We start from the raw sequence: 19708 nt of genomic DNA, 5'->3' as shown, positions 1-19708 counted from the left end.
TTGTGGATCCATGAATGTAGTGCATGTGAAACGCTTCATGAGAGCAGCACTGTGAGCATTTTGAGTTACACGGTTGATAGTCAGATCAAATCGATGAATGAGAGAAATAGCTGCTGCAGAGGGAGTGACAGCAAATTTTTAGAACCAGCACAAGTTCTCTGCACTCCAACAGTGTGGTGCAATGAATAACTGAGTGGTATATACTGTATATACCACATATATATATACATATACATATAATATGTATGCCAACAGCACTGAGAACGAATGGTCGGGCTCCAAAAATTTTAAAAATCATTACATGGCAGGCTGCCAAAAATAAATGAATGTGTGGGAAACCCCAACTGTTACACTGATGGCATGCAGGTGGTGCAGGTAGCTCAGCCTGCAGCAGATGTTACTGTCTTTGTCTACAGGTGGAAACACAGATATGTTTATATTTTCTTTCCTACTGGTTGGTGTAAGAGTGGTCATCCAGTGACTGAATTGCTACCCATTCAACATGAAGCATTCAGATTCTTTTTCAAAATTGCTCTCACGAGTTTTTAAAGTGCAGGTCTGAGACAATCGAGAGAAAAAAAGGTTTATGCTTAGATTTTTTTTTCAAATTGGACCCAAATACCATCAGCAAACAAACCATAAAGGGACATTAGGAAAAGGTATTACTGGAACAATTGTACCGTTATTTAGCGGTAAACAAACTGCTGTACTATCACGCAGTGCTGTGCTTTTTAGATGAGGAATATCCAAAGGAACACAGCGGAAGCTGTTGGAAGTAATGCCCTTTTTATTCTGTTCATTACCTTCTGTAACCTTTGTACATTCTGCACCAGAAAGCGGTACGCATTATACCACGGCAGGAAGACATCCTTCAACACATCTCGGACGCCCTCCTCTTTGAAACGCAGGTTCTCCGCTCTCACTACAGGAGAGTTGATGAGGTACAGCCTTCAAAGAAAGACAGTGAAAGAGTTGGTTAATGCGGCAGGATTGATTATGAGTGAGTAAGAGCATACAGTGGGAGCACAGGTAATAACTTCAACATGTGCAGAGAGAGATGTAAAAACAAGTGGTTTGTCAGAATAAACTTTGCAAAACTAAGCTGTGTTGCCCAGATACATATTCACCAAAGTTTCACAAACATCACAGTAGCTACAACTATTGTTTTACAGTCTAAGGTCAAATGTCATCGTACTCAATATAATAATATTGCTATGTTATGCTTTACTGTGGCATTTAATCAACAATAACATTATATGTACATTTGGAGCTAATCCAGATTAATTAACTGCCTGACAAAAAAAGTAAACTATTTTTATGATCAATTAATTGTTGAAGTAATTTTCATGCAAATATGGCAGAAAAGGCTGTTTTTAGGCCTCAAATGTGCAGATTCTCTGCTTTTCTCAATTTTACACATGCTGCAACCTCTGAGGCTGTAAAAATGAAGCCGAAGCAGAAGTGCCAAAAAACTGCAGTTCATCGAATGGCCATTGGCGGCTGGCTCAAAAACAGTGAATCCCAATACACACTCATGATTAACCGATCATGAAAATAATCAGTTGTTGCAAGATAAATCACCGTTATCTCTTTAAATGACAGTTCATCAGACAGTGCACACCAAGACATGTTTTCATTAGTTTCATTAAAAGTTTATATATGGAAAGTAGGAGTGTACATACTGTACACCTACACAGATGTTGGAAACTTAATAAACTGTAAACTTTTGCAATGCTAAAAATAATAATTTGTTGATACTGATTTCTATAATAATGGTAGAGTTGTCCCAAGAGACTGTGCAAGACTCTGAGAGTATCTAGTTCAGTCAGGATTTATTTCAATATAGAGCCTGAGACAACTGCATCTGTTTTTTAATTCTAAACCATTGTCAGAGTATACCAGCTGCCAATAATGCCCCATTGAGCTCTGATAAACGCTGGAACAGGAACACACATTGTTGCAAGCGAGCAAACCATGCACAGCGTTAGAGACGATTGAACCACATCATTAATTGCAACTGTATCTAGCAGATGCAGACAGCATACATCAGTGAACAAAGCAAGAAGAGCCACTTTCGGCTTACAAAAGGTCACTTTGTCATTTGTCTGACATTTAGCAGGTACAACATGCCTCTAAAGTGCCACTGTGGGTTGAAAGCAGCATTTGAACTTCAGTATGTTGCTCATGCTGATGCGTAGAGGCTGTTAAATCCCTGTTTAAAACTTCCTGCAACAACAGTCCGAGAAAACACTCCTTTTTTACATGGTCACCGTAAAAACACTTATTGGACATGATTAAAGGAAATCTGTGAGGGTGGCTGTATTTTCCTAATGCAAAGCTATTCAGCTGTCAAACGTATCTGGATTAGCTTCACCAATTAGGCTAAATGTCCAACATGAATATGTTCTGCACAAATTTTTGGGACCAAAAACCTAATTTTACCAACAGCATCTCAGTGCAAAGAAATCTCTTCATTAAAGCTAAATAAAGACACCGTAGACATGACAATGACAGATATTCAGAATAATCCATATCAGTATAATGGTCTGTGGCAGGCATCAGCACAGTGGGTTAGAGTGGTAAGAAAAGGTTTTGATGATGATTCTGGAAGCAAGCTAACATGATGCAACTTCATGAAATAGGCCCTGTGCAATTTTAATAGCATCAACTATTAAAGATACATTAGGAATAAAATGCAGGATAGACAGAACCATCAGTTGGTTAAATACTTTTGGGCATCTTAAAATGAGCCAACACACAGACTCATGGTTGACACTAACAATACTTAAACAAAAACACAGTCTGTATTTCAGTCTCTCGCTGGTTTATTTTCTATCTAATGTAAGAGAATTGGCATTATACAAAAAGTCAATCCGACCAGGCAATCTGATTGGTCAACTTCACATTTGGAATGTGATCAAATCAGCAAGACAGCACACACCTTTAATCACTAAAAATATTACTCCACCATTTCCATGGCAACATTGTAACTTCCAGAGCTCAGTGGCTACAATACTGATATAAAATGGGTCATTTTTTTGCTAACTGTCATTTAAATCCACTTTCTTTAATGACTATAATTTATTGTACTGACAGATTGCTGTTAGACTGCCCCATTAATGACTTAGAGGTGCATCCCTCCCTTGTGTGCAACAAGCCAGAGAGCAAACAATTTTGTAACTGCAGTGATAATTTTGAAACTACAAACTGGTAAACTAGGTTTCATTACATAGTTGTCTACTGACTGGACTGACAGTCAGTAGACTGACCTATACAAGCAAAAAGTATTTTATTTTGAGAGTGAATTTCCCCACAATATCAATAAATTTTGATTAAAGCTTTTATTTTGTTGGTTACTGTTGCATTATAGCAATATTACACTTGAGGATGAGCTTGACCTTCATTATTAGTACTTTAGTGATATGGCCAGGGCTGAGGTGCTTGCACAGAGGTCTGTGTGCAACATCATTGCTGAAGTAAAACTCTTAAAGAGCTCACTGTACCATAAAAATAAAATATAAAATTCTGTGAGTAAAGTTTTATGGCACACGAGAGACATTTTATATATGGAAGCCTTAAAAAGAAGTAGACTGCTTTCTCTTTTTATCTCTGCAGCTCACTCTTCATCCGTATACATGTGAGCATATGGCGTTACTGCATAGTGCTTTATTCATTAGGCCATATGGCCGTAGCACTCTCACTGCTCAGGGCGAAGGAGAGAATGTATGAGGAGAAACGCGTGTATGAATGTGTATGTACAGTATGCGTGAGTGGGGCTATACTGTTTGTATGACGAAGAACGAGCCAACTAAAGCGTGGACAGCAATTCAAACCTTTTAAAGCCATGCCTGCTAATAACATACGGTAGGGTAACACACAGAATCGTGCCACCGGCACACAAGCATTCATGCTTCAGAAACACACACTCGTTCACATTCAAGCACAGAGCTGACCTGAGGGCATCGGCTCCATAGTTCTGCACTATCAGTGCGGGATCTGGGTAGTTCTTCTTGCGTTTGCTCATCTTCTGACCATCGCTGCAGGAATGAGACAAGCAAAGGCATTAATGCACATACACATGCATGCACGCATAGAAGTGTATGTTAGAAACCATGCACTATTCAAATTAGTCCTTCCAGGTCAGTAGGCCTGTGAGCACAGTGCTGCCTATAGACCCCAGGGCTGAGGACAAGTTGCCCTATTGTAGAGCAGCTCTCAGGGCTAAATGTTACAGCACACATACCAAACTGATCATGAGAAACAGCAGAAACTACAGGATGGATGAATGGGCAGGTGGAGAAGGGAGGAGAAAATAATAAAAAAAATAGGGGTAAAGACAAGGACAAACAGTGGATTAGGCACACAAGACATATAATAACTCGGATGTGTTTGAAACTGACTGACAGGATAAAGTTGGCAATATCCTGTATTTTTCTTATTGTCAACGAATCCCATTTAAGACAAAAAACAAAAAATGGATACCAGCACTAAGCATTGCCTGTGTAGCCAAAGCCTGAACGGGAAATTGGAGGTATTGGAAATTGGAAAGTATCAAGAGAAAGAAATATTGTTGGTTTGAATCTTTTGAGAGAGGGTAGTAATGTGTACATCACTCAGGCTAAAAAAAAAAAAAATTAAAAAAAAGCATACATGACCACATGAGGACAAAGACAGACACATGAGGACAAAGACAGACGCCTAATGTTGCTGGTGAGTGTTGTGCTTTTATCATCATACATGTTGTAAGCTCGTAGTTAACTGAGTGGTCAACCCTCTGTTTATGCACTGTTACGTTTGCCACCTAGCTAACATTAATGTGAAGATACTGTTGCCATAGAAACAAAATCCACTTTTAGCACATCATAAAAAACAACATTGGGAGCTCTTTACTTATGAAATGCTAGGATGAAGTTCTCCCCAGCAGCCTGCCAACACTTTTCTGCCTAAGAAAATGTTATGTGGAAACACACCCTTATAATTTAATGGAGGTAATCTTTATTTGCAAATGAAAGAAGGAAAAGCAAGGAGTTTGTTAATAAGTCAATGGACTCACCTAGCGAGTACCAATCCGTTAACGATGACATTTTTGAAGGGCGGTTTGCCAAACAGCGCTGTGGAGAGCACCAGCAGGGTGTAGAACCTATGACAGGATACAAAAAGCAACAAGGTCAGGGTAACAAGTAGGGATTGAAACATTACAATTCATTCCTTCTGAGGTAGGACTGAAGAAAAACTCATATTTATGTAATCTACACATTTTATTCATTTATCCACTATCATTCTGGCCAATGATTAAGCCTTTGAGGAACTCGTCCACATTTTATCTGTGTCCATCCATCCATTCATGCTCTGCTCTTGTCAATTCCCTCAATGAACTCAGCAGGGAAGGTCTCAACGTCTCTATTCCTCATCTGTCAGCCTTGTTCCATCTATCCATTCATCTACAGCTTACCATCCCCTCGTCTGGTCAATGCCTTCAGCGATAAAGTCTGCTGGGAACGTGTCCTCAAACTCCTTCCTGTTCTCGAAGGGGTAGTGGGCCTGGGCGTAAGGCATGCTGCCGCTCTCAAACCAGCAGTCAAACACCTCCGTGACCCTCCGCAGCACGCCCTTACCACACCGTGACGGGATGGTCAGACTGTCAATGCTGGAAAAGAAGACAGAAAAGGGAAGAGAGAGAAAGGAGGTACAACTGTTCAGACAGATGGCAGCAATAACAGTTTGACCAGTTCGGTTTTATTTTAGGTTTCATTGTGGCCATGGGGAACTTTTTAAACATGTGTACACTATATGGTGGATCCATGGATCTATAGGCTTCTTTGCTGAAGTCCAAAACAATGATTTTATAATCTTTTACTACTGGGAACGAGGTTTAAGAAAAGAACAACTTTGTGCTGACACCCACAAGAATAAGCTTGGTTATTGCTTTGGGTCAAAAGCTTCAGACACAAGGATATGGATTAATTTACTCCATATAGCGACTCAGATTCAGCCCAAGAACAAAATCATAGTTTCTTCAGTAAAAGTTACATAAGCTGAGGAAAACAGATGGCTGGAGAAGGTACAAAGTGTCAGTACAGAATAAATTCTAAAATATATTAATTAGGGCTGCCCCTTTAGATTCTAATTATCAGTCAGAGACCCCTAAGTCGCCTGAGATACCTTAAGACTGTAATATAGTTTGCATGAGAAAGTAATCCTGCAAGTGAAAGTACATATGGAGTATTTGAGGGGATGTGCTAAGTTTTATACTTGTGTAATCAATGCTGCAGTGTCAGCTGAGCAATGTGCATTTCAGAAAATGTTGACAACCGCTACAACTGCTAAACCAGTTAGACTCTTAACTTTCTAGGGCTGCCCCTTTAAAGTCGTAGATTCAAATCATCAGTCAGAGACCCTGAGCCAATTGCCATTGCTTCAAGTAAAGCAGTCTTTTTTTTCTTTTTTCTTGTCAACATGCTGTGCAGTGTGCTTCTGGGGACGTTTTGGTCTCCAGATTTTGCTGTGGAATGAGTGCTCTTGACTTTCATGCTATTCCTTTGTTCAAATAGCTGCGCCTGTAGCAGCACAAGGGAATTACTTGACACGGGGAGAGGGAGGCTGCTCTTTTGCAAGTTAATACACGGCAGTCTCTGGCTTTTGTCTGATATCTAGTGTCTGCAAAAAATGTGCTGCTCATCTAGCAAAAAGATGGCTTGGCGATCTATGCGGTTATCAGCAAAAATAGACAGTGAAGATGATGCCAGTGTGAACAACGCCAGTGTGCAAGATGCAGCAGTTCGGTGAGGTTGCCGTCACGCACTGCTCACACCTGCAGTGCGTTCCATGCGTTTACAACAAGTGCACAACTAAAAAACACTTCCAGCCCAAGATGAGCAGAAAAAAAACACTGGTGGTGCTGTTTTTATTTATTTAATTATAACAACATTCTTCATAAACTTCATTAAAACAGTACTTTAACTTAAATAAAGCACTTTTATAAAGTAAAATAATTATGTAACAGAAGTGTCCTTATTTAATTTCAATGTTTCTGTAGTTTTTTTTAAGAGTTTAGTTTTAGATTTCAACATATCTAGATATATGTATGTGATATAGCCTAAAAATATTGCTTTATAATTTTTCGGCCATATTGCTCAGCCCTATGCATAAGTGTTTTAAATATTGAGGTTATAGCAAAAATGCAAGTGTTTGGGAAATAGTGAGCATACGACCACATAAATGAGACTTGGATTATACTGCAGGAGTTGTGTGAGAGTTTGAAAACGGATGTTTACTTTTGCTGCTGTTAAACAAGGCTCCCTTTTCCCCTTTCTTAACAAATTCAAGGTAACACGGAGTGGTAATTGGTATTCAAATGGTCATTTGGTGTTCCTTTAAGGAAATTTACCTTCTATTCCCATCCAGTAATACCCATTAAACCTGTCTAGAATTATAAGCATTCAGGCCTAAAAACAGCAGATTACACCTTTAATAATTTGCTGTTGGCCACTAAAGCCTCTCCGTCACAGTACTTTGCTGCTCTAAAGAGCTCTGCTCCTGGGCCTATTGAGGAAAGGCAGAGTGTTACGCAGGAATTTTCCAAAACGAAGTACACAGTTGAGTACATTTTGAGTAGTTTAGTGCGTCATTTTTGTGGCGCGTTATTAAGATTGTGTGAAAATGTTCACAATGAGGGCAGAGCTATCATCTCTGCGAGCTGGCCACTTCAAACCTTAAAATTTTGTGTTACAGTCTGTCCATTTAGCTTATAGACATACATACATCCTCCATATTGAGTCATACCACCGAACACTTTTAAACACCAGACAAACTGCTGAAGAGATGATCAGGTATTCTTAAAAATAAATAATCTTAAATAAATGAGTTTCTTTTTAATTCTCCTAGATTGTAAAATTATTTTAATTGCTTTTCCAGACCTGCACAAGACACTAAACACATAATCCTAACACAAGAGCAAGAGGAAGGCGACCTCTTACTCCAACATCAATTAACAATGGAAGTGATTAAAGGCTATTAGCGGATGGAGAGCGGAAGAGTAAAGTGATCTGTGCTCCACAACACACGTCTGGTTCGGGCAGACAGGTCACATTAGAAAGCCAGAGGGCAGATTTAACGAGGACAAATTCATACGGCAACACACACATAGGACCACAGACACCATATCATAAACATCAGAGTCTCTCTCTCTCTCTCTCACACACACACACACACACACTCACACACACACACACACACACACACACACACACACACACACACATACACATACACACACACACACACACACACACACACACACACACACACACACACACACACACACACACACACAAAAAACTGAGGGTATCACACTCCCGCAGCAAACACACACCAAGTGCATGCTCAGGTAGATAGCTGATAATCTCTGTGTTCGATCAGTGACTCACTTCTCCCGATGCAGATCAGCTATTTTGACTCCGGTCAGTTCCTCAAGTTCGGCCATGGACCCGATACACACCACCTGATGAAAAAGCACACACAAAAAACACACACACAAATTAGCTTGAGTGAGCAATCTGACTAAACAGTACTCACCGTTGAAGAAATTAATTATTATTCTAAGTTTAAGTTACGTTATCAATTGGCTGATGTAAAAGAAAATGAACCGTCAGTAATTTACATAATGAGTAACTGTTTAAATCACAACACAAAAACATCAAATATTTGCTGGTTTCAGCTTCTTAAATGAGGACTTGCTTCTTTTCTCTGTTTTGTATCATTGGACTGTTGACCCAATAAAACAAGCAATTTGGAAACATCACATTAGACCTCTGTGCTCCATTTGATCAACATTTATCAATTAATTAAAAAAAAAAAAAAAAGATCAGCATTGCAGCCCGTATAATGATCATTGTTTTTGATCATTGTGTGTGTGTTTACGTTGAATAAAATTAGTGACGTTGTATTTTTCAGTGCAAATATTCAATCTGATATTGGACAAATTCATTTCACACACTACATATAACAGACCGTGTATATTAAACAATATTATGTATATTAAATAGAAATATTACCATTAGATGTACCATATTAAGCTTATGATGAGAAAATAAATACTTCACACATGTACAATGAGCAAACAAATATAACATTTTTGTTACCTTTGGACAGAGCCAGGTTAGCCGTTTCCAGTCTTTGTGCTAAGCTAAGATAAACTTAACAGGCAGCCGGCCTGATGTCGTATTACAGCTAAATGTTAGGCTAAATCATGTGAGAAATAGGCAGCTCAGTAACAGAATCTTGGTTTATATTTGATCAATGCTGCTTAGTTTTACAGGTTGATCTCAGTTTTTTCAGCCTACGTTTTACTGTGAAGCAGTATGACGCCCAGTTCCTGATCACAGGCTCTTGCTAATATGGCTAAATATGGCGCTAAATATATTTCAGAGAACATGTTAGGAGACATACAGACAGTGTGGAAATGTAATCTTGATTCTTGATCTGCATTGTCTAGTTTTACCGTTTGATCGGATTTCGGTCCATTTTTAAAAGAGAGAGAAAGGGGCAGGAAATTCTCTTGATCCAGCTCGATACTCTTTGTTTCCACGGTGACATGTTTGGTGGGCAATACGAATGTAAAAATATGTCATCGTGCAGAGTTTTGCAATGGGGGAGAGGAGGGACATCTAGGTAGATATGCTTTTATTTTGGTCGTTATTAATCTATGTTTTTTATGCTAATGCTTTTATCTTGTAGCACTTTGACATTTGTTGCAAATGTAAAATGCATTAAAAATAAAAATCTATTATTGTTATTATTATTATTATTATTATTATATTATTATTATTTATTATTATTATTAATTTGAAGTTACCCATGAAGGACTATCAGTACTTAACCTCTTATATATTTCTGATGAAAAATTATCACAATACATCAGAACTTGAAAGTAGGCCTACTTCAACACACTTCCTAAATAACTTTACCTTAGAAAGTATGGTAAAGTGTGTTATCTGGTCTCCTCTGAGAGTTAACCTGTAGGCTGTGCTCTAGTTTTGCCACAGCACCAGGTATCATGGCCCAGATACAGCCTGATACACTTTCGTCAGATGCAAAAAGAAGACAGAGTTAAAGAAACATATCCAGAAAAGACAGGAACATGGAGAGCAAGAGAGAACAAAAAAAATAACACTGAGAGAAAGATATTATACTGCCACACAAAGAGAAACACACACACTTAGACAGACACACCCGCTTTAGTTTTGGGTGTGTGATTTGCCGCTGTGGGGTGTGTGAAAGAGGCACCAGGGAGCGCAAGTGTTCTGGAAACAGTCACAATGCTATTTCCAGCAAGCAGGTCGCTGCCTGTCCCTCTTTCAGCCAGGGGACCAACGCTTCATTTTTCAAACGCTCAAACAACCCAATTCTGACATCTTTATTCAGTTCAGTCTAATTCACACAGCCAGCCGGGTTTGGCGACGAACATCCATAAAACAGGCGAACATTTATACCGTTTGGCTGGCTTCTCTGCCGTCTTCTTCTTCATTTATTTCCCTCCCCCGTTTATCTCTCATTTTCCCCCCTTCTCACGTATTTCATTTCCTGATTTTCTTCCCTGGCTAATTTATTCCATCCCCTCTCCCTCCTCCCTTTACTTTCCGTGTCTTCCCTCCTTTCCTTCCCGATCACTGTTTGTCATGAGGACCTTTTGAAGTCACCACGAGGAGAAACCAAACACATTTTTGGTTCTTTTTTATTTGCTGTTTACATTAATGAATCATTCATGTGCTGAGTTTACGGAGGCACTCGGTAATGGTGCCTGAGGGGAGCTGACTCGCAGAACGGAGTCACGCTACACTCGCTGGTTTGACACCATGGTCACCTCACTCTGCCATGCCAGAGAGTCTCTCCTACACAAGCCTCCGCACACACAGAAAAAGGGCCAGATATGCTAAATTATGTGAGTGTCAAAAAGAGGTCAGCGAGAAGAAATTTCCACCCTGCCAATTTCTGAGAGGAGTTGGATTTTGCACCCTCGCAGCGGACCAATCTTCCTTTGGAGAGACACAAGACATTTTTTCCCCAAACCCATTTCTATGGTAAATAAAAGTGAGAGTTATGGAGAGTTCAACTTTTCAATTATGCCCTCTCATGCTCAGCCCAGATTGATTTGTGAGCGCTGCCAACCCCAAGAAAAGACTAACTGTCTTGGTATTTGGTCATGACACAGACAAATTGTGTGATCTCCAGAGTACAAGGACACATTAGATGCATTAAGTACTCTATTAAAATGTAACAAGTGCGCATCTGTGTGTTTTCCTGACCTCCTCAAAGTCGTCGCTGACCCAGAGAGGGATTGGTGTGCCCCAATAACGGTTCCTGGAAATCGCCCAGTCTCGTGCGTCTCTCAGCCAGTTCCCGAAACGCTTCTCACGCACAAACTCTGGAACCCTGCAGACAGAGACAGAGAGATTATAATCTGTGTTCTGGTTTCAGTTATTCTCTCACGATATAAAACGATGATTTCAGACATCAAGAGATTCAAGTGAAGAACGGAGGTCTACTTTGTCTCAAAATGATGCACAACAAGAACACTGTGATCATACTCCTGTTTAAACCTTACTAAACGTGGCGCCCAGTCGCTCAGCTGGTAGAGCGAGCGCCCCATGTACAGAGGCTCTGTAGCGGCCGCAGGTTTGATTCTGGCCTCAGTCCTTTGCTGTATGTTATTCCCTTTATCCCTCTCCTTTTCATGCTACAGCTGTCCTATCTTTAATAAAGGCAAAAAAGCCAAAAAAACCTTTGCCTTTTACAACCCCCGCTTTTCCTGGAAACCATGTTATCAGGGTTTCTTCAGGGTTCACCAAGTGAAATCGAAGACTTTTAAAGACCTTTTCAACACCAAAGAGAATGCAATTAAACAGCCATTACACTGTCAAACAGTCCAAAATTACGTGTAAAAACAAAAGAGAAAACAAGTAGAGACGATATGGCAGAGAATTATTTACTTACCAGCAGTATATATTACAGAAATTCCTATTCAATTAACACCACCTGGACTTGGCATAAAGGGCCGTAATTGTCATGTAAAAGATGACGCAGAAGTTCTTGAGTACGGAAAAAAATTAATAATGTGAAAGTGGTGGGGGAGTGGCAAGGCGGGGCAATAAAGTAATTATATAATAATAATAATAATATAAAAATATAATAAATCAGGCAAGATGTGATCAATTGTACCTACTATGAAAACGCCATTAATGTTTTTCTAAATGACATGGGAGTAGGCACATCTGGCTGTGGATGTTTTGAACGCTGAAGGGAGTTTTTTTATATCTTTTTTTTTTCATTTTAAACTGTAACGTTTCTTTAATGTCTGCAGCCATGGTGCTTGTGCTGTTGCCTGTCTTGATTTGGACAGTTTAAAGAGAGGTTTGTAATCTCAGTGAATCTTTTCCTTCTGGTTAAAAAAACAGGTTCAATAAATATGTCTTTGCTAAAACAGATACTTCATTATAAGACAATGAGCTCTCTAGCTACTGTAACTGGCAGTAATGGCAGTGTTTGCGACAAGTCTGAATAAAAAAATAAAAAATAAAATAAAATAAATGTCTGAACAGCCTCCTGCGCTCACAATCCACTGTCAAAACAATCCCACTCATAGTTTATTAAGTGTGTAATGTTTTCAAACAGCCTGCATTCAAATAAAAAAACATTTTGTAACTAACACAAGTGCATACTGGAAGCAAGAGGAAATAATTATAATTGTAAATCAAATTTAATATTTTTTTAATACCTACTAGAATCCTTATAAGACCTGCAGATACTCTGCTAATTAAATGTGCAATGCATTTTCTGACAAGAGAAGGCATTTTTATAATGTCCATTATTGTTCCTTCTTCCTATTACTCATTTTCCTTTTCTTTCTTGTTTCAGCCCTAAAAATAAACTGCGCTGCTCTCTTTACGAAGCTCAACTGCAAAGGTTAACATTCCCTTCAAGGCAACTCCCTCCTCTGCACCCCTTTCCCTGTTTTGCCTCGACCGATTTCTAGCTTTAATCCACTATCTCACAATCTCTTCCCTTCATTTTTTTCTGTCCCCCTCTCTTGCTGTGCTGGGCCATGTTGCTCAGGAGAACAGAGCAGGGGGGGCATAAATCGTCGTCAGGATCCACGCGCTAAGCAACGAGTTCATCAATTCCCATTTGTAGGAGGCATTTCTATTTAGGCCCCTAATATATCAATTTAATGATTTTTTTTTTCTCCTGCTGCTGCTGCTCACCAGCCCCGCTCGCCCTCCCACTCCTGCTTCATGCTAAATGTAGAATTTAAAGTGTGCTGTCTTGTGCTCGAGACGCACAGAAGAGCCATTTAACATGTACAGGCTTCTATTATAAGTCAGAGACGCTAGGGATGGATACAAGAGGGAGACAGAGGGACAGAGTTTGTGGTCAGGGCCGAATGAGCGTGTGCACGATGGAAAAAAGGTACGGAGGGTGAGAAAAACAGAAAAAGAAAAAGAAAACCGATGAAAGGCAACATGCAGCTTAATGGGCAATTGACTGTTAGCTAAACTCCTCCTCCTGAACAATGATTATCCAATCATGGCTCAGTAATTGTAACTATGCACAGCAGGTCTGCTGAGCTCTGGATTTCTCTACATGTTAAAGCAGTGTTCCCGGCGCTGTGAGAGTGACAAACTGTACATGAAGAGTTTGGTTGGTGGATTCGTTTTTCAACCAAAAACACAAGCACAAAAGTGTTGGTTTTAATTGTGTGTTTGTCTGCTGTAATGTTGACTGCAAATGTAAAAGGGACAGTGCACCCCAAAGTCAAAAATACGTATTTTTGTTTTGTTTTTGTTTTTTTCAGAGTTTTAGGCATCCTTACCATTTCTGGCTAACTAAAATCTACTGGCAACAACAATGAAACAATAATTTCAGCCGACATGTCGCTTAGAAATGAGAGGCCTGCTTTTGTCTCCCACTGATTGTTTCAACAATTACTCAGAATATCAAAGTGGGTTAGCAAACACTGGGGTTGAATCAACGAGACAGTCAAAAAGAAAGAAAAGAAACTTTATGTCTGACTCCTGCCTTATCATACCTGAGTCATCATTGGACCAGTCACTCAACGCCACATTTTCTTCTCACTTATGGTCGAGAAATTTCGTTCTGAAATTCAGGCGCCAGTAACTGAGCTCCCTGAACCTTGAGCCTCAAAAGAGACCAGCTCTCCTTGCAAGCGCTCATTAATTTGGTCCTTAATTTATTCAGACAGACAGACATCTGGAGAAATCAGTCTGAACTTGCTCAATATATACTTAGCCTGAGTCTGCCCACTGCACCATTTGAGGAAAGAGAGATAAAAATGAACAAATCACCCTGAGAGGATGGTAACAACCACTTTGCTTTCTGAAGGATTCTTTCAAGTCTCTCATCAGCTAACATGAACTCCATATAGGAGGTGCTGAGCTATGCAAGCATTCACTTTTTTTAAGATGCTGATGAGTTGGCAACCCTCACCGACAGACAGACTGAAGTATGAAACTGGAGTCTAATCAACGAGGAAAAAAATCTTTTCACAGAATCAAAAAATTAAGGTTGGAGAATAAGCTTAATTAGAAAGCTGCAATAGAGCATCACCATCAGTACGTCACCACGCAGGCACTGGAGGAAAGTATATCAACTAAATGTATCATTAAAAACAATAATAAATCTACTGTGATTTTTTTCAGACACAGACAATATAAATGTTTCATAATGTCTACAGATTTTTAAAATTTCTTGGGCTGAAACAACTCCTGTAGAAACCTAATTACTTAATAACTATAAACAGCGTACTAGGTTTTGCACGGATGATTATTACTGTGGCATAACACACTTTTACTGTGGACGGGTGGCGTAAAGAGGACACATAAAATCAGAAGATATTTGATGGCATAGATTGTAAAATGAAAGAAGAGAAAAAAAATGATGAGGGGCAGGCCAATTTCGGATCATTTTAAGCTAAAAAACAACATCAACAACAAAAAAAGAAGCTGTACACTGAATCTGTTGTAAAACCAAACTAGCCTCACATTAATGCTTCAGCATCTCAACAGAAAGCAATAAGTCTGCACATCCAGTTAATGGAGCGGACCCAACCCATGGCGACGTTAACATTAGCATTTAATGTAAATTATTTTGACTGCTATATTTGAGGTAAAGCCTCATAACAAAACATCCATTATTTATGGCCAATTATGCCGATTTGTAGCCAGCTCTGTGTTGCTGCAACTTGGGCAGTAACACTAAATGCAAATTAACAATGCTAAAGCCCCCTTGACAGGAAACCCGGGGACCCCCGCCAGTGGATGAGCAGGGAACTTTGTGCAGTAGGAAGCCAAAAATGTCAGCACAAACAATACAAGCAGCACACACTGCAATGACACAAAGCTGGTTGAAAATCGGTAAAGTTTCGCTTTTAAGAACGTAAATCAATATATTAGCTGGTTAGGCTCTCACAAATTGACTGCAGCATTTTATTTTCCACATAATCTTGGGCAAAACTTAGCTAACTTAAGGACATAACCACAGAAAATGAAATGCTGCAGTCAGTTTGTGAAAGCAAGCATGCACGCACGCACGCACCCCTTGCAGTGATGCATAAAAATACCCCAAAAATCAAAGTATCAGGTGGTGTAAGCAGCAACTGCAGCACACTTCTATGCAAAGTTGTATGTAGTCTTATTTTCTATTTTGTGTATTATGTGTTATGTGTTTATTATTGCTCTTTAATAAGGAAAAAATCTTTCTTAACAGTTTACATAATTAATCAATGGATAATTGGCAGGATACTTGATTACTAAAAAAAAATCAAAACTACTAGTGGTGAAACTATCAGGTCCATTGATTGATTGAATTGAATTGAAGAAATTTGGTCAGCCATAATTTAGATTATGTAATTGTTTCAAGATTTTTTTTTTCAAAAGGAAAATGTCCAAATTTAAGGTGTAAGCTCCTCAAATGTGAATATTTGCTGATTTCTTAATTTTCTATGAAAGCAAATGTAGGTTTGGTTTATTTATTTATTTATTTTTAGCTTTAATTGGATAAAAGATGTCACCCTGAGCTTTGACCATTTTCTGACATTTTATGGAACAATAAGTTCATAAATTGAAAAGAAAACTGGCAGACTAATCAATATTAAAAATAATAAGTGAGATGACCAATTCTACATAAAAAAACACTATAACACACTGTAAATTAATTTACCATCCACATGGACATGGTGCAACACTTGTACCCCTCACATAAGGAATACAGCCTTTAAAGTAGTGTGTGCGTTTGTGCCGGTCTCTTTGTACATGTGTGTCTGTGCGTCTTCACCTTCCTAGCGGCTAGTCATTCATCTCAGTTTGACAGTCCCATTACCAGAGGCAGCTACTGTGGCTCAGAAAAGAGCACTGGGAGCACCAGGGGTAATACCACTTAGCAATGCCATCATGCTGACGCTTACTTTTGCTTCACGTTCTGCCTTTAAAATTAGCATCATCACGCTAATGTTTTATATAAAGCATCAGTCCCGTGTGCATCATAATACAATGCTTTGAGGAGGATTTTAATCCTGTTTAATGATAATAAAGAAAATTCACCACAACTTGCATTTTAAATGCAATATCTTCACATTAAAAATCAGAGAGAGGCCCATTTATTTATTTATTTACATTGGATCCCCATTAGTTGTTACCGTAGCAACAACTACTCCATAGCTGCAACAAAACACCTGATGTGGTCATGCAGAATCGCAGCCTTACTTGTTTTGGGACTGTGACTGCTGTCTGTCTTGTCTTGAAGTATTTTAGACCATTTGACGCTCATAGCTGTCAATTCACTTTGTCACTTAGCACCAAAAACGGTTTCACCTGTCCCAGAAAATGGCTTACCAGTAGCATGTGCCATTGTTGTCCAGGAGTTTCTCCACCATGTGCTCCACTCGAACAAACCAGCTGGGGACAGCCTTGTAGATCAGGGGAGTGTCTGATCTGAAAGTGCATAAACACATTACATAAAACATAAGGCTGCAACATTCTGACTATTAAAAGATCAGAGTCATAATTAATTAATCCAGCCATTTATTTTCAGGTACGAAGCTACAGATTGCAACTGTTATTCGCTTTTGCATGCGTTTGTATTTTAATGTTAATCTGCTGTACTGACCACTGAACAGAAGCAGGGCTGGCACAGTCAGTAATAGGTGGTGGTGTCTTTCAGCCATACTTCATAGTTTCATTGGTGATTTTGTGTTTCTCACGCATGTGGGATTCCACCGCCTTGATTACAGTGATGGCAACTTGTAACTTTGTGCTGTTTTCGCTCATGCTGCAAAATCCGGATTACATTTTAATACTAATAAAGGGTTTTCCCCTTATTTCTAAGATAATTTATTCAATGCCTTTAAGACTTCTTAAGGATCCTGGACCCTGTATTTGATAGTTTGCTGTGAAATATACGGACATTCATGGTGCCCAGGAATGAATCCTAATGACTATGGTGATCCCCTCACTTTTCATCTGGGCCCACAATGCGTTTAAAATTTGTGGTTTAAAGTTAACTGTCACTATTTAAAGAATTCTCTGAAATTTTGAACAGGCCGTCATGTATCAGCTGTGCTATGTATTCAGTATTAATTAGTGAACGTTAGTTAAGGAACGGGGGGGAAAAAAACCTTGATTCTTCTTGTCAGCATTGTCATTGCAAGTATGTTAACATAAAGCTCAAAGCTCTTCTCTGCCAAAGTACAACCTCACAGAGCTGCAGACTCCATCTTTATCTTTTCTCCATCATTAAGATGTTCTTTCTCAACCACAAAACAGCAGAGAAAATGTGAGCCAAGTCAAATTTAGCTCAAATATGTGTTCTGAATAAGTAAGAGTAAGTGAAAAATAAATGTGAAATCGTTATTCTATTAACTTGTCTGACTCATTGCTGCGTAATATGTTTTAAAGAATTCTACTTTTTCATCTCCAACACCAATTTGTGGTTTATGGATTCAGGCTTTGTTGAAAGCTCATCTCTCTTCACTGTGTCGGAGCTCTACCTTACAGGTGCTGTGTGGTTAATAACAGGACCGTTTCATCTGTACGAGCCTGTGTCTCCTTGTGGCTGAAAGAGCAAATCTCTGCATATTTACTGGGTTAATTAATCCTGCTCAGGTCAGACTGCAGCTGCTCCAAGAGAGACAATGACTTGGTCTCCTCAGAAAGTAAGTTTCTGTGTGTGTCTGTCTACATGTGCCTGTTAGTCACGATATGATAACGTTATACGTTAAAAGGTTCTGTGTTTGTCACCGCACTGACATTGGTTATGTCAGTTAATTTTGTGCAGAGACCACAAAATCTCTACTGACATCTGAGGGATAGATGCACAGAAGAACCTCAAACCTCTGCTTTCAAACACTGTTCTGAACACAGAGCTAATTGTACATTATGTTTTCTAGCACTAAGGCTGCCCATACTGTAGTGGCAAATACAATATTTAACTTAACTATAGCCCAGTATAGACCATGTGATTTTGGGCTGTCTCATATGAAAAATGACCAACGTGACATCACGGCTCTAATATTGTGGTCTGTCATCGAACAGTGAGAGAGGTTCAAGGATGGCTGTTGTCACAGTCTTGAGATCAAAGACAGCCTGAGATGAAATTCTGACCGAATCAGAAATTTGGGAGTATAACTGCTGTTATGACCTACATCTACTGATCAACCAATATAAATGTAGCATGAAACGACTGACACTGATAAGTGCGACACTGCACTAAAACTCAGTTTGCAAGAGGCTTACCCTTGATGTGGGGCAACAAGTAGTTGGTACCTGGTAAACAGGCACACACATACAAATGTCCTTGTCGCAGTGGCCATGCGTTCGATTCTGACCCGTGGCCCTCTGCTACATGGTATCCCTTCTATCTCTCTCCCTTTCACTCTCACTGTCTCACCCCTATCTGCCCCCCCCCCCCCCGTCCAAAAAAATAACAATAGACCAAACCTACTCCAAAACCGGGTTGGGGCTATTCTGTAACTGTGAAGAGTAAGACTCATGGACAAAATTCACAAAAATGGATTTCGACTGCTGATAGCACCCTGAATTGCACTTCCCTTGCAACCTCTATCTGCCCCATATCAACATCTGATTCACAAAAGATATTATGCTAATAATACACACTGCCATAAACTGAGTGCAATTTGCCCTTTTTTGCATTGGATAGCGGTTACTAATGGGGCATAAATGTTGAATTTGCACCAAGAAGACAGCGAGCAGAACAATGGCAGAGGGTCCTGACCAACAAGGTACAGAGAATTCCTCAAAACTTCAGGCAAGGAATTTAACCGTGATGGTGAGAAACCAAATTTGACATTTAATATCCCAGTCTGTCACTACATTTCAGTTTCTACCAACTCTCTGAAGACACTAATAATTTCACTGACTGCATGTGGCTAATAGCTATATTTGTTGTGCTCGTTCTTTGTGAATTAGACCGTTTTTGCAATAAGGTATATTTGCAAAGAAAGGGCACTGCATATTAACTAAATTAAATATACACTAGAAGCAATGGAGAATCAAGACACTATTTGCATTGCTGCAAAATTAGGGGTGCATTTCACCTCTTGTGGATGCGTTGAGACTTACACCTGTTTTTGGGGGGTCGGTTAGCAACCAGAAAAGCTGTGCAATCTTTCTGTCACGCT

At 39.4% G+C, this 19708-nt stretch overlaps 1 protein-coding gene across 2 annotated transcripts in view; it reads right to left on the bottom strand.

Annotated features, from left to right (window-relative positions):
- The window catches only part of iars1 (isoleucyl-tRNA synthetase 1), a 73243-nt gene that overhangs the window by 29289 nt on the left and 24246 nt on the right, over nucleotides 1–19708 (bottom strand). For both annotated transcript variants that reach the window (XM_042506187.1, XM_042506179.1), the window contains exons 13-19: nucleotides 16905–17003; nucleotides 11304–11430; nucleotides 8427–8500; nucleotides 5453–5647; nucleotides 5054–5140; nucleotides 3954–4037; nucleotides 804–948 (exon numbers count right to left, since the gene is read on the bottom strand). In XM_042506187.1, the coding sequence (XP_042362121.1) occupies nucleotides 804–948; nucleotides 3954–4037; nucleotides 5054–5140; nucleotides 5453–5647; nucleotides 8427–8500; nucleotides 11304–11430; nucleotides 16905–17003 (811 nt within the window). The remainder of the gene's footprint in view (nucleotides 1–803; nucleotides 949–3953; nucleotides 4038–5053; nucleotides 5141–5452; nucleotides 5648–8426; nucleotides 8501–11303; nucleotides 11431–16904; nucleotides 17004–19708) is intronic.

Source organism: Plectropomus leopardus, chromosome 2 (genome assembly GCF_008729295.1).
Source record: "Plectropomus leopardus isolate mb chromosome 2, YSFRI_Pleo_2.0, whole genome shotgun sequence".
Classification (NCBI taxonomy): domain Eukaryota; kingdom Metazoa; phylum Chordata; class Actinopteri; order Perciformes; family Serranidae; genus Plectropomus; species Plectropomus leopardus.
The sequence above is the reverse complement of the archived record's forward strand: the minus strand, read 5'-3'. Positions and strand labels throughout refer to the sequence as shown.